Raw genomic sequence first — 14,594 nt, forward strand, 5'->3', positions numbered from 1 at the left:
CTGGCAGATCCTGGCTGACTGGTGGATCTGGCGGATCCTGGCCGACTGGCAGATACTGGCCGACTGGCAGATCCTGGCCGACTGGCAGTTCTGGCAGATCCCGGCTGACTGGCAGATCTGGAAGAGTCTGGTTGACTGGCAGATCTGGAAGAGTCTGGCTGACTGGCAGATCTGGAAGAGTCTGGCTGACTGGCAGATCTGGAAGATCATGGCTGACTGGCAGATCTGGAAGAGTCTGGTTGACTGGCAGATCTGGAAGAGTCTGGTTGACTGGCGGATCCTGGCAGACTGAAAGATCTGGCTGCTCCATGCTGACTGTCGGCTCTGGCTGCTCCATGTAGGCTGACAGCTCTGGCGGCTTCTTACAGACTAGCAGCTCTGGCGGCTCCGTGCAGACTGACAGCTCCTTACAGACTGGCAGCTCCTTGCAGACTGGCAGCTCCTTGCAGACTGGCTACTTCATGCAGACTGACAGCTCTGGCTGCTTCATGCAGACTGACATCTCTGGCTGCTCCATGCAGACTGACATCTCTGGCTGCTCCATGCAGACTGACATCTCTGGCTGCTCCATGCAGACTGACAGCTCTGGCTGCTCCATGCAGGCTGGCAGCTCTGGCTGCTACATGCAGGCTGGCAGCTCTGGCTGCTACATGCAGGCTGGCAGCTCTGGCTGCTACATGCAGGCTGGCAGCTCTGGCTGCTACATGCAGGCTGGCAGCTCTGGCTGCTCCATGCAGGCTGGCAGCTCTGGCTGCTCCATGCAGGCTGGCAGCTCTGGCTGCTCCATGCAGGCTGGCAGCTCTGGCTGCGCTGAACAGACGGGAGACTCCGGCAGCGCAGGAGAGGAGAAAGGCTCCGACAGCGCTGGAGAGGCGGGAGACTCCGACAGCGCAGGAGAGGCGAGGCGCACTGTAGGCCTGATGCGTGGTGCTGGAACTGGCGGTACTGAACCGAGGACACGCACAGGAAGCCTGGTGCGGGGAGCTGCTACCGGAGGGCTGGGGTGTGGAGGTGGTACTGGATAGACCGGACCGTGCAGGCGCACTGGAGCTCTTGAGCACCGAGCCTGCCCAACCTTACCTGGTTGAATACTCTCGGTCGCCCTGCCAGTGCGGCGAGGTGGAATAGCCCGCACTGGGCTATGCAGGCGAACCGGAGACACCGAGCGCAAGGCTGGTGCCATGTAAGCCGGCCCAAGGAGACGCACTGGGGACCAGATGCGTAGAGCCGGCTTCATGGCATTTGGCTCGACACTCAATCTAGCCCGGCCGGTACGCGGAGCTGGAATATACCGCACTATGCACCCGCACTGGGGACACCGTGCGCACCACTGCATAACACGGTGCCTGCCCGGTCTCTCTAGCCCCCCGGTAACCACAGGAAGTTAGCGTAGGTCTCCTACCTAGTGTAGCCCTACTCCCTGTGAGCCCCCACAAGACATTTTTGGGGCTGACTCTCGGGCTTCCATCCGCTACGCCGTGCTGCCTCCTCATACCTGCGCCTCTCAGCTTTCGCTGCCTCCAGTTCTTCCTTGGGGCGGCGATATTCTCCAGGCTGAGCCCAGGGTCCTTTACTGTCCAGTTCGTCCTCCCATGTCCATTTCTCCAGGTAGTGCAGCCTCTCCCACTGCAGCTGCTGCTGCTCCTGCTGCTGCCTCTGTTGTCTCTCCTGTGGCTCCTGACTGTTGACACGCTGCTTGGTCCGTTTGTGGTGGGTGATTCTGTAATGGTTTTCTAGGTGTGAAGGAGAGTCAGACCAAAATGCAGCGTGTAGATTGCGATCCATGTTTTAATAAACAAACGTAACACAAATCTAAATACAAACACTACAAAAAAAACAATAAACGTAACAAAAACCGAAACAGCCTATACTTGTGTACACTAACACATAGACAGGAACAAGGACACTAAGGACAATCACCCACGACAAACTCAAGGAATATGGCTGCCTAAATATGGTTCCCAATCAGAGACAACGATAAACACCTGCCTCTGATTGAGAACCACTCCAGACAGCCATAGACTTTTCTAGATCACCCCACTAGCTACAATCCCAATATATACACACCACATACAAAAACCCATGCCACACCCTGGCCTGACCCAATACCTGAAGATAAACACAAAATACTTGATGGGAAAACGTGTTATATAATTATATAACTAGCTACTGAACTAAGGACCTGCCATTCGACCCTCATAGGGAATAAGAGCGTCTGCTAAATGACTTAAATGTAATGTAATGTAATGCAAATACACAAAGGAGACAGCTTTCACAGATGTTTTATTGATGAATCTCAGAATACTAAAAGGCCGGTATTCAATCAATTGCATATTCTGGATTTCAGGATAGCGCTTTCAGAAGTGTGGTTGTTATACAGTGTGAATTGCACACACACACACACCTGCCAGTATTAATGCACATAATTGTAGAGAACACCGCCAGGGTGTGGCAGGGCACTGCCGGCTTTCATCATTAATTTGTGGGACACTGATCCTGTGCCAGTCCCAGGCACAGCTTTGTCTGCTCCATGCCAACTGTTGGGTGGGTATGAGTAGGTGTGGTCCCTTGGCACAGGTAATGGGACATCATCAAGGTGATTTTGTTTTACACAGACTCATTGTAATACCAAAGAAATGGTTGTATGACCAGTCAACCTCTCCCCTTATGACAAATAAGAGTCAATCTTGCCCCATTCATCTCTCTACACGTTACATTATGAATACTGAATGTATGTTCTCTTTTGTTCAAGCCTTTACAGTCTAGAGTTCCCCTAGGGAGGATACCTCCAACCACCCCACTCCTTAATCATTCTATAATGAAATGTATATCAAAGCTAATTTCAATGAGAAAGTGAACTGCTCAGAAGGGTGTTGTCTTGAAGAGGTTACATTTCATCTGAAGTACCTCGTCTTTACATCTACTGGGGTCTGAAGTACCTAGTCTTTACATCTACTGGGGTCTGAAGTATCTAGTCTTTACATCTATTGGGGACTGACGTACCTAGTCTTTACATCTACTGGGGTCTGAAATACCTAGTCTTTACATCTACTGGGGTCTGAAGTACCTAGTCTTTACATCTACTGGGGTCTGAAGTACCTAGTCTTTACATCTACTGGGGTCTGAAGTACCTAGTTTTTACATCTACTGGGGTCTCTGCACCCAAATGTCCACTGTTAGGGCAGAAACAATGCAGCGTCAGAAATGAGACGTTAGCAGCAGGAGGAAGGTATTCTGAACTCTAGCAGCACGAGGACGGTATTCTGAACCTTAGCAGCACGAGGAAGGTATTCTGAACTCTACCAGCAAGAGGAAGGTATTCTGAGCCGTAGCAGCACGAGGAAGGTATTCTGAACTCTAGCAGCAAGAGGAAGGTATTCTGAACTCTACCAGCAAGAAGAAGGTATTCTGAGCCGTAGCAGCACGAGGAAGGTATTCTGAACTCTAGCAGCAAGAGGAAGGTATTCTGAACTCTACCAGCAAGAAGAAGGTATTCTGAGCCGTAGCAGCACGAGGAAGGTATTCTGAACTCTACCAGCAAGAGGAAGGTATTCTGAGCCGTAGCAGCACGAGGAAGGTATTCTGAACCTTTTTAGCATGAGGAAGTCATTTTGAATCTTAGCAGCAAGAGGAAGGTATTCTGAACTCTAGCAGCACGAGGAAGGTATTCTGAACTCTAGCAGCAAGAGGAAGGTATTCTGAACTCTACCAGCATGAGGAAGTCATTTTGAATCTTAGCAGCACGAGGAAGGTATTCTGAACCTTTCCCGTACTGCTCTCTCTGATGTCAAAACATTATGTCTCACTTACCACATTTAACGAGGGCTGCTTCTCCTTTAGCTGTACCGTTCTTACATCCACTATCATTTTAATATTTCATATTTATAAACCCCTAAGGCCTAACTCCTAGGGGGAAAGCACATGCCATAGTATGACAATAAAAAGCAACCATTTAAAATGTTTTTTTTTATCACTTCTATAGGGAGTGGCTTCACCTGTGTTTGATTGCCTTCAAGATCTATTAACGATGATAACATACTTGTTTTCGTCTCTGTGGTGAGATTGACAAGACACTTCTATCTCAGCAGTAAGTCACTTTAACGACTCTGGAAAGACAACGCCCATCCACAGTTACAAGAGTTATAGCTGCCTGACTGAGAGGGGTATTTTAGCCCTTACAGAGGCTGATAGGAAGAAACATGCAGGAGACATAAAGTAGTGGACTTACTCTCACGTGAACATGCACAATGCTCTGCAGAGATGTAGTACCACAGGTGTCCAAGGTCTGAGACCATACAAATCCCTTTACAGCATTTTAATGTGCTTTGTCCAACGGAAGTCTCCCATAATTTGGAGACAGGGTGGTGAAATGAAGTCAATCTGATCAGAATGTCGCCTTCACTAGAGTTGTAATTGTGGTTCTGAACACAGATGCAATGTAGAGCTGATCTGGGATTACTCTTGTTCATGAGAGTGCATGTACTACAGTCATTAGACATTGAGAAGGTAAACAGGGACATTTTTTATTTTACCTTTATTTAACTAGGCAAGTCAGTTAAAAACAAATTCTTATTTTCAATGACGGCCTAGGAACAGTGGGTTAACTGCTTGTTCAGGGGCAGAACAACAGATTTGTACCTTGGGGTTTGTACCTCAGCTCAGGGGTTTGAACTTGCAACCTTTCGGTTACTAGTCCAACGTTCTAACCACTAGGCTACCCTGCCACCCCAGATAGTACAGTCATTAGACATTGAGAGGGTATACAGGAACATTAGGAAGTATTTTAAGATTATTTACATTCAGCCACATTAGACACAATATCTCATGTTGAAGCCTGTAAAATATCTGTACAACATTTACATGTACATTTTAGTCATTTAGCATATGCTCTTATCCAGAGCAACTTACAGTTAGTAAACTCATTTTAAGATAGCTAGCTGGTACAACCACATATCACAGTCATAGTAAATATATTTTTCCTCCATAGTAGCAATCAGCAAAGTCAGAGCTAGCCAGAGGGGAAAAAGTTAAGTGTGAATATTAGTTCACAAAATAGGGGTTGCTGGGAGATTATTTAAGTTTCAGATGTTTTATGAAGATGGACAGGGACTTCAGGGGGAAGCTGGATTCCACCATTGCGCTGCCAGGTCAGAGAATAGCTTGAACTGGGCTGAGTGGGCGCTGTCCTCCCGTAGGGGTGGGAGGGCCAAGACACCGGAGGTGTCAGAAAGGAGTGCTACGGTTAGGGTGTAGGGTTTGAGCATAGCCATAGGCAGTTCCTCCGTAGGCAAGTACCATGGGCTTGTAGTGGAAGTATACCCTTGACTATTTGAGTATAAAATATACACAATAAATACCATTTAGTGAACGCTTCTATCGAAAGTGACAAGCAGTGTTACTTATCAGACATGAACAACATGTGTGTACAGTAGGGCCTATGCTTTACAATGTTCAGGTAACGGTACAACTCCAAAATGCTGGTGGGGTTGTGAGATGCAATGATTCATTCAGACCGCAACAAAACAGTTCCTCCATTTTAATAGTTCATATTACGCCAGAGGCTCATTTTGCTCAAGTAATCACTAGCTTTTCTCAGTAAAACCTGCCAAGTATCTTGAGATAAACTGAATTTGAGCTGTGCTCTCAATGAAACAAGAGCAACATACCATACCAAAAGGCAACCTAACTTGTCACATGTCATAGCTGAGAAGATCTTCTAAGATCCTGTGACTGGCTGATTCCCATCTACTATCTTTGAAGAAGGTTAACAACAATAGATGCACAGAGATTATGAATACAATGAAATAAAATATGTGACCTGATTGTGACGACCATGGTGCCAAAGCTAGTGCCTCCACGACCGATTACGATTCTACAGTCATTAGACATTGAGAGGGTAAACAAGCATTCAAATCAAATCAAATAATAAACAGGTACATTTGCATGCAAGCATACTGTAAAGACCATGCAGACCTTTTAAATTGACATGGCATTGACACTGATATGACATTGACAGTGTCTCTGATATCATGTTGCACTTTTCTGACAGTACCATGCTTGGGAGAAAAATGTCTGTGTAAGCCCTGTGTGCGTGACGGCATGAAGGGTGTGTCCCGCCCATAGTTCACTTGCACCCTGCGGACATTCTAGGTGTCCTACGGAGAAAGGGATGTCTCCACCTATGGCTTAATAAGTCTGAACAAGTATTTCCTTCTCATTTTCACTACCGCTGTCTTTTCTTCTAAACTGTCAATGTGACACTCTGCCATGTTTAAGCTTCCCATTGTTTTTGCACAATAAACCAACTTAAAGTGCATTTAGTAACCCAGAAATAGCCAGTTTACGGTATAGGACCATTTACAATAAAATAACAAACCGCTAAATGTTGCATATAGTGTGACTCCCCAAAAAACTTTTCAAGATGTTAGTGTCTTTTGGCAACAAAGCGGTAGGTGGTATGCTTTCCCTTTGCAGCCCATACAGTAGCAGGGCTAGACACCGAAGACAGCCAATGCCAATGCCATAGATCCCTTCAAACTCAACTCTGTACCTCAAAAGCCAGTTCCACTACATGTTTTATTGTTCCCCTCTAATCAGGGACTGACTTAGAACTGGGACACCAGGTGTGTCCAATGATTTATCAGGTAGAACAGAAAACCAGAAGGTTCCGGACCTAGTAGGGTAAGAGTTCACCACCCCTGCATAGATGATGACTGGAAGGCTTGGGGCATGCTACCAGCTCACCTTATCATGCTAGCTTCTCTCCTATGCCTTCACCAGGAGAATATGAGCCAATAAATAAATCAGATGTCTAATAGTAAGGTAATTGTCAGAATAAAAAAACTAATCATAGCCTTGTTGTTATTTTCTTTATCATAATACTGTCAAAGTTCCAGTAAACTGTGCCAAAAAAACCTTCCTTACTTCATAAAAATGTATTCAGAACACCGACAACTCAATCACTCCCTCAGAGTAAATATTTTTCTCTGTGCTTAATTTCTCTGGTTCTCTCAGCGGATCAAATTACTTACAGTACGGCTGTAGAATCTTAATTTGAGCATGTTTGCTACAGCAGGAAAATAATCCTGCAGCAACAGGAAATGTACATCATTATGTGGATTATAATTAATGGACAATTTTTGTAGGGGTTAATACATTTTTCTTTAGGGCAAATCAAGTCTGCCATTTTAAAGTGGAAATGTCAATGAAACATTTTTTTTTTTTTTTACTTTAGAAACCTTTTTAACCTTGAATACACTACAAGTTTGCATTTCCTGCGGTGCAGAAAAATGATCAGGAACAAAATTTGTGATCAAATTAAGATCCTACACCTGTGTGTGTCCCCACAGCACTGAGCTTAGGGTGTTTTGACTTCACAAGGTAACTATAGCAACACACAGGCTACAATTATAAATACATAACTCTTATATTGTCTAAGCCTACAATAAAGTTAGTATTCTTCTATGCCTTTTCTGCATCCCCTCCTTATCTCCATTGCCCTCCAACAGTTCAGCTCTTTTTCAAACTTTCGTCATTCCCTCGACCAAGATCAAGAGTAACTCCAGAACAACTCCCTGTAACCAAGACATTAAACATACAAGAGACAGGCTGAGACAGAGTCAGGCAGTTACATTCCTCCCAGCACACCAACACCACCTACAGAATGTAGTGCCATACATTTGTCACCCCACTACGGTGTAAGAATAACCCTTAGGGTCGTGCTGCAGAGATGAAACCTACATTGTAGTTAGGGATTTATCAACCTCTAAATAAAAATGTCACAGATCCTAACAAACACTGATGAATGTGAACAAAACATTGAACTATTCTCAGGTATTTTGATACGACCAGTCTCCCGGACGACCAATCCAGTCTGTGTATCCGTGAGTGAGGCATTGAGTAGAGGGAACAGAGCAGTGTTTGTGTTTTCCAGACAGTTGTAGTCTCTGTTTCCGTGGGGATGAGTGAGATGATAGCCTCTTCTGATGAGAGATTAGGAAGCATGGTACAGTCTCTTCAGCAAACGTTACACAGTCAACAATTCCAACACAACCGTCAGGATATATTATCCTATCCTATACAGTCCATGCAGATATTAGTCTTTGCTCAATCATGCAAAGAGTAGCTGACTTTTTGGATATCACCATGCACAAAACCCCAGATTAAATTATGTGATGAACATTTAGTCTTCAATATACATGAGAAAGTAATGTCTCTGAGAAATAACTGAATGGGTTTGCCATTCCTCTGTGTGTGCACCTGGGTGTGCCGGAAGCCTGATTAGTTTACAGTGGCTACCCTTCTGACGAGCTGGGTCTCTCCAACCCCTCAGCCTGCAGGTGAGAGAACTAGGAGGCAGGCAGATGCTGGGGAGGAGCCCCGTGCCATGCAGACCCACCCCTTGAGAGGGAAATATAAGCCAGCCGCCTCCAGAGAGCAGTCACTCAGAGGGACTTGACTTTCCTCTTAGTGAGATCACCTGCACCACCAATCCTCTCTGTCTCACTCTATTTCTACTACCCCCCTCAGAGGACCAGAACAGCTGCAGCCATGAGCATCAGTTACAAGAGCAGTGGCAGCATGAGCGGAGGCTTCGGCTCCAGCAGAGGATTCAGCTCCGGCGGTGGTGGTGGCGGTGGTGTGAGGAAAAGCTTCTCCAGCTTCTCCTCTTCAGCAGTTCCCATGGGCTCCAGCCGTATGAGCAGCTCGTCGGTTAGACGCTCTGTAGGCGGCGGTGGTGGAGGAGGCTTTGGCCTGGGTGGTGGTGGTGGAGGTGGAGGAATCTCCAGCTACAGCTACATGAGCGGTGGTGGAGGCATGGGCGGTGGCGGAGGCATGGGCGGTGGAGGTGGAGGCTTCGGCATGGGCGGCGGCGGTGGAGGCTTCGGCATGGGCGGTGGTGGTGGAGGCTTCGGCCTGGGTGGTGGTGGTGGAGGCTTCGGCATGGGTGGCGGCGGTGGAGGCTTCGGCATGGGTGGCGGCGGCGGCTTCGCCCCAATCACAGCTGTCACAGTCAACACAAGTCTGCTAGCCCCCCTCAACCTGGCCATCGACCCCAACATCCAGACCGTCCGTACCCAAGAGAAAGAACAGATCAAGGGTCTAAACAACCGCTTCGCCTCCTTCATTGATAAGGTCAGTAGTGTTCTATTCTCTGAAAGCCCTTCCGTCTAACAGGATGTTAAAAGTATTAAGTATGCCATAACTATGTGCCTGTCCAAGTAAATGAAATATACTGCATTGATCGTCATCTACCATATGCCAGCATAGACAGGATGCAGATACAGTATACTACAAATCGGACACTGCAAAGAGATACTGCAAAGTATCTGCAATAGCAATTGATGGCTGGGATACTGTTTTATGGTACAGGTTGCAAATAGCACGCTTGACTAGCTGCAAGACTGTGTCTGTTGTACGCTATTGTAGGGCTCATTAAATATTTCACAGCCACTCATTATGCAACACCCGGAAATCCTAATGATATAGGAACCAGTTAGGACTGGCTGTGAAAACAAATCCACTGAATGATGTAGTGGCTGCATCATTTGCCTTAAAGTAAAAACAAGGGTGTATCCTTTACCTTAATGTATAAACAGGAGCATATCACCTTGTCACAGGTGGTCAAAGTTCCAATGTGCAGACTGTTGCATTGAAACTGAAAGTGCATCACTGCTTGAGTAGTTTGGTAAGACTGTAATTGCCCTGGCTCTGTGAGTTAGAGGGGGGTGAGTTTGGAAACCCTAGCCCAGGCAGATCCTATAACCACGGGCCCACTCTGAGTGGAGTGAGGGACGGGATCAGGTTATAGCCCCATTCCCATGGCAGCAACAAGGGACTCGCTGGCTTTCAATAGAATGCTCTGTCTCTGATGGTGCACCTGAGAGTTTCTCCTCTCTCCCATCTCTCCCTCACAACTGGCAGAGACCCACCTGCAAGAGTTTGAAGTTAATATGGCTAAAATGATACTTTATCAATCTGTCTGAAACAGCAAGTTGTGGTAGAGGTTGTTCCTAAATACTTTAATATTTCAGACTACGATGGTATGGACACCTAGCCTCACCTAGCCTCAACCTGTTAGGGAAAATGGACACCTAGCCTCACCTAGCCCAGTCTCACCCTGTTAGGGAAAATGGACACCTAGCCTCACCTAGCCTCACCCTGTTAGGGAAAATGGACACCTAGCCTCACCTAGCCTCACCCTGTTAGGGAAAATGGACACCTAGCCTCACCTAGCCTCACCCTGTTAGGGAAAATGGACACCTAGCCTCACCTAGCCTCACCCTGTTAGGGAAAATGCTTAGTTTCATATTTTCACAGACACGGACCTGCTTTTTTTCTGGATGGTCGAACAGATCAAATTCAGTCATCTCATTTGTCTTTCTTCCGCAAAACATTTGTATTTAATAAACCCTTAATTCCCTAACTCAACCAAATGTAAATCAATGAAGACTTGTTTTACCAAAACAGGACAGTAAATGCCCTCAGGCAGGTATTTCTCAGATTCTGTAGAATAATGTCTTATAATTACAGGGTGTGGCAGCAGGCAAGTTCATTCACTAGGCCATTCCACCTCAGGCTAAGGCGGGGCAACCCAGCGATATCTGCTGGGGCTTGCCATTGGTGATAATAAGGGAGGATTGGCTCGGGTGTGGCAAGTTAAGACTCCCTCCCTCCTCAGGGATGTTCAGCCTCGCCCATGTACCTCACATGGAAGGAATCTTCTGTAAGCAGGAAACTGTTGAAACTTGTTCAGGTTATGGCAAGTCAAGGCAACATCACCTCACTAGAACAGAACACACATAGTACAGAGAGATATAAAGTGGATGGATGTCTTCCTGTCCGCCCCAGCCCTGAGGGAAGAGCTCAGCTCAGTACATGTTAACAAGGGCCCACCGAGGGCTGCGTGTGCAAGTCAGTCCTTTTATACAGAGGTGTAGGAGAACAGCTGCTTTGTCTGAGACCCAATAAACATCTACAGGCATACCGTCTTCATTAACTTAGTGAATGCAAGTCTTGAGACACTAAATAAATACACAAGTTAACGTTGCCAGGGAGATGTTACCAAGGCAACTCATATGACATTGCATGTAAATCAAATCAATCAATTAAATGTATTTATAAAGCCCTTTTTATATCACCTGATGTCACAAAGTGCTATACAGAAACCCAGCCTAAAACAGCAAGCAATGCAGATGTAGAAGCCACCGTGCTTCTACATCACATGATACAAGGTGATAAAATATTGCGTAACCCGGATTGGTATTCTGTAGTGGAAGATGTGTGCAACCCTGGTTGTAGTTGTAAATATGACACCTGATAGTAACTGTTCCATTTGCATCACAACACACAGGTACGCTTCCTGGAACAGCAGAACAAGATGCTGGAGACCAAGTGGAGCCTGCTGCAGGACCAGACCACCACACGCTCCAACATCGATGCCATGTTCGAGGCCTATATCGCCAACCTGCGCAGACAGCTGGACGGCCTGGGAGGAGAGAAGGTCAAGCTGGAAGGAGAGCTGATGAACATGCAGGGTCTGGTGGAGGACTTCAAGAACAAGTGAGTTCGACACCAGACGTTGCATGGACGCTCCAACTGTCCTAAATACTGGCCCCATATAACCATATGCAATGTGTTTTTGTAGATATGAAGATGAAATCAACAAGCGTGCCTCAGTGGAGAATGAGTTTGTCCTCCTCAAGAAGGATGTTGATGGCGCCTACATGAACAAGGTTGAGCTGGAGGCCAGGGTCGACTCCCTTCAGGATGAGATCAACTTCCTCAGGGCCATCTATGAAGCAGTGAGGACCATGTCAAAATACAACAAGCTTTGCATTTATTTTTATTTTTTATCCACATTACGGCTTTCCTGACTTCCTCTTTTCTCCTTCTCTCTCTCCAGGAGCTGAGTGAGCTGCAGGGCCAGATCAAGGACACCTCAGTGGTGGTGGAGATGGACAACAGCCGTAACTTGGACATGGACTCCATCGTGGCTGAAGTGCGCGCCCAGTATGAGGACATTGCCAACCGCAGCAGAGCCGAGGCCGAGTCATGGTACAAGCAGAAGGTATGAGGAGACTTTAGTATATTTCTATCACAGGAGGTTGATGGCAACATTTATTGGGTAGGATGGGTGTGTAGTAATGGCAGTAGCGGAATGAGTGGAATGGTATCAAATACATCAAACACATGGCTTGATGCCATTCTATTCGCTCCGTTCCCCTCAGCAGCCTCCACTGATTTTTATAGATATCCTTTAATTAGGTACAGTACATAATAACATTATAGGCTTCACACTGACTCATGCCTGGGCCTCTATTCCTCCAGTTTGAAGAGATGCAGTCCTCTGCAGGACAACATGGGGATGATCTGCGCAACACCAAGGCAGAGATGGCCGAGCTGAATCGCATGATCAGCCGTCTCCAAAACGAGATCGAAAACGTCAAAGGACAGGTACAGTAGTTTGTCAAAAGACGGCCAATTCAAAATAGTATCAGGTCTGGCACGACACTAATATTCCATTAAGTGAAAATATCAATCTGATTTCTGATCTTGTCTTTCTTTTATCTTGTAGCGTGCCAACCTGGAGAACCAGATCGCAGAGGCTGAGGAGCGCGGGGAGATGGCTGTGAAGGACGCCAAGCTCCGCATCAAGGACCTGGAGGAAGCCCTCCAGAGAGCAAAGCAGGACATGGCCCGGCAGGTGCGCGAGTACCAGGAGCTGATGAATGTCAAACTTGCCCTGGATATTGAGATCGCCACCTACAGGAAACTACTGGAAGGAGAGGAGAGCAGGTAATTACACAATCAAATAAATAGATAGTGAAACAAAACGTACCAAATGCATGGATAGGAAAGGTAAAGGCTCAACACAAGTAATTTAAAATCTTTTAAATTAAGTCAGCTCTTTCACTGTAGTATATGCTTAGTGATCATGTCAACTAATCTATGAATCTCTTCAAAGGATTACCGGAGGTGGAACTGGAGGTGGAATTGCAACCATCCACGTACAGACCTCCAGCAGTGGTGGTGGTGGCGGTAAGAACCTCATACATGTGCATTCAAATTCAGTTAGACAAGAAAATGATAACAGTGAAGACAATCGGTCTGATTAGTCCAAGTACTGACTTCGCCCCTTCCATCTTCCTCTCCCAGGCTCCGGCGGTGGATTCGGCATGGGTGGTGGTGGAGGCGGTGGAGGTGGCTTCGGATATGGAGGTGGCAGTGGCATGTCCATGAAAAGCAGCAGCGGCTTCGGCATGAGCAGCGGTGGCGGCGGTGGATTCGGCATGAGCAGCGGTGGCGGCGGTGGATTCGGCATGAGCGGCGGTGGCGGCGGCGGCAGTGGCTTCGGCATGAGCGGCGGTGGTGGTGGTGTCTCCATGTCCCGTTCCTCCATGACCTCCACATCCAGACGCTTCTAAACACAGAAGTCTGTCTGGCTGTCCCCACCTCCCCCTCACCTCCTCCTCTCCCTCTCTTCCTCAACAACCAAAGCAAGTTACAAACTCCTCCTGTCACATGCAGGCACAGAGCATCTATTGATCTACATTATAACCCAGGGTGGTTTGACCTCCTTAGCTGCATATGCCCCATAGTTACTGGCTGATAGGAAATACTGGATGCACTTTGAATGCAGCTGACAGATCTTTTCCAGCCCAATATTTCATGTGATTTATTCCTGCACTGAGTATCCTGTCCCTCACAGATTCAGAACATACACCAACAAAGATGGAGGCAGAGAGATAGTGAGAACCTGCAGCAGAGAAGTGAGTCTGCTCACTCTACATTCAGCCTGGCTGTCTTTAGTTGCTGGATGGTGCCTGTCATGGAGACACAATATTGGTTGACAGTGCTGTGACAGTGCATTTCATAAGGTAACAGTAGGTTCCCTTTGCACACATAGCCTCCAAATGGGCCTGGCAGAGACGTGCCATGCTGTTCACTCAATGTTGAGACAGCTGACAAGTACAGAGTACACCCCCCCCCCAACCCCCCATCCCCACTGCTTAGCTGCCCCCATATTGCTATGCATTGTGGGGACTGCCAGGAGATCAACATAAGCAGCCATACTAAAGTGTCGCCCTTTGCTCTGAGGTAAATAATCTAGCATTAACTCTTAACTCTCCCTATCATAGGGACAATGGGTTCTCCGCTGATGTTTGCAAACAGTGTTTTTCTTGTCATTCTGACTGGTACACCCAGATTTATTGAATGTTATTGATCATGTACAACCAAAACATTGTGAATAAATCGGAGTTCTATAAAATACTTGTGTTCACTCTTTCTCTTCTTACTATATCTGTTCTACATTGACACAATGACATTATTGACAGGGCTGATAGAGTTACTAAAAGCAACCACACTTTTAAAGTTCACAAAGAGTTAACTTACTTGTAAATTAACTCTTTGTATTTACATTGGTATTCACAGCTGATTTTGAAAAGGCCATTGATAAAGCACGACTAGAATTGATATATAAATGCCTGGACTATTTCAATTTTGGAGAATCTCTATATAAAATGGGTTAAAGTTATGTATAGTAACCCTAGGTGTAAAATAGTAAATAATGGCTACTTGTCAGAAAGTAT

General features: G+C 46.5%; 1 protein-coding gene across 1 annotated transcript; it reads left to right on the top strand.

The window, feature by feature from the left end:
* Positions 1–8,431: 8,431 nt before the first annotated feature.
* Positions 8,432–14,274, top strand: LOC118360605 (intermediate filament protein ON3-like). Its single transcript, XM_035739847.2, has 8 exons — positions 8,432–9,135; positions 11,354–11,562; positions 11,648–11,804; positions 11,906–12,070; positions 12,331–12,456; positions 12,578–12,798; positions 12,968–13,041; positions 13,159–14,274. The coding sequence occupies exons 1-8, from the start codon at positions 8,551–8,553 to the stop codon at positions 13,425–13,427; spliced, it is 1,806 nt and encodes a 601-aa protein (XP_035595740.1). The 5' UTR covers positions 8,432–8,550; the 3' UTR covers positions 13,428–14,274.
* The last annotated feature ends 320 nt before the right edge of the window (positions 14,275–14,594 follow it).

Source organism: Oncorhynchus keta, chromosome 28 (assembly GCF_023373465.1).
Source record: "Oncorhynchus keta strain PuntledgeMale-10-30-2019 chromosome 28, Oket_V2, whole genome shotgun sequence".
NCBI lineage: Eukaryota > Metazoa > Chordata > Actinopteri > Salmoniformes > Salmonidae > Oncorhynchus > Oncorhynchus keta.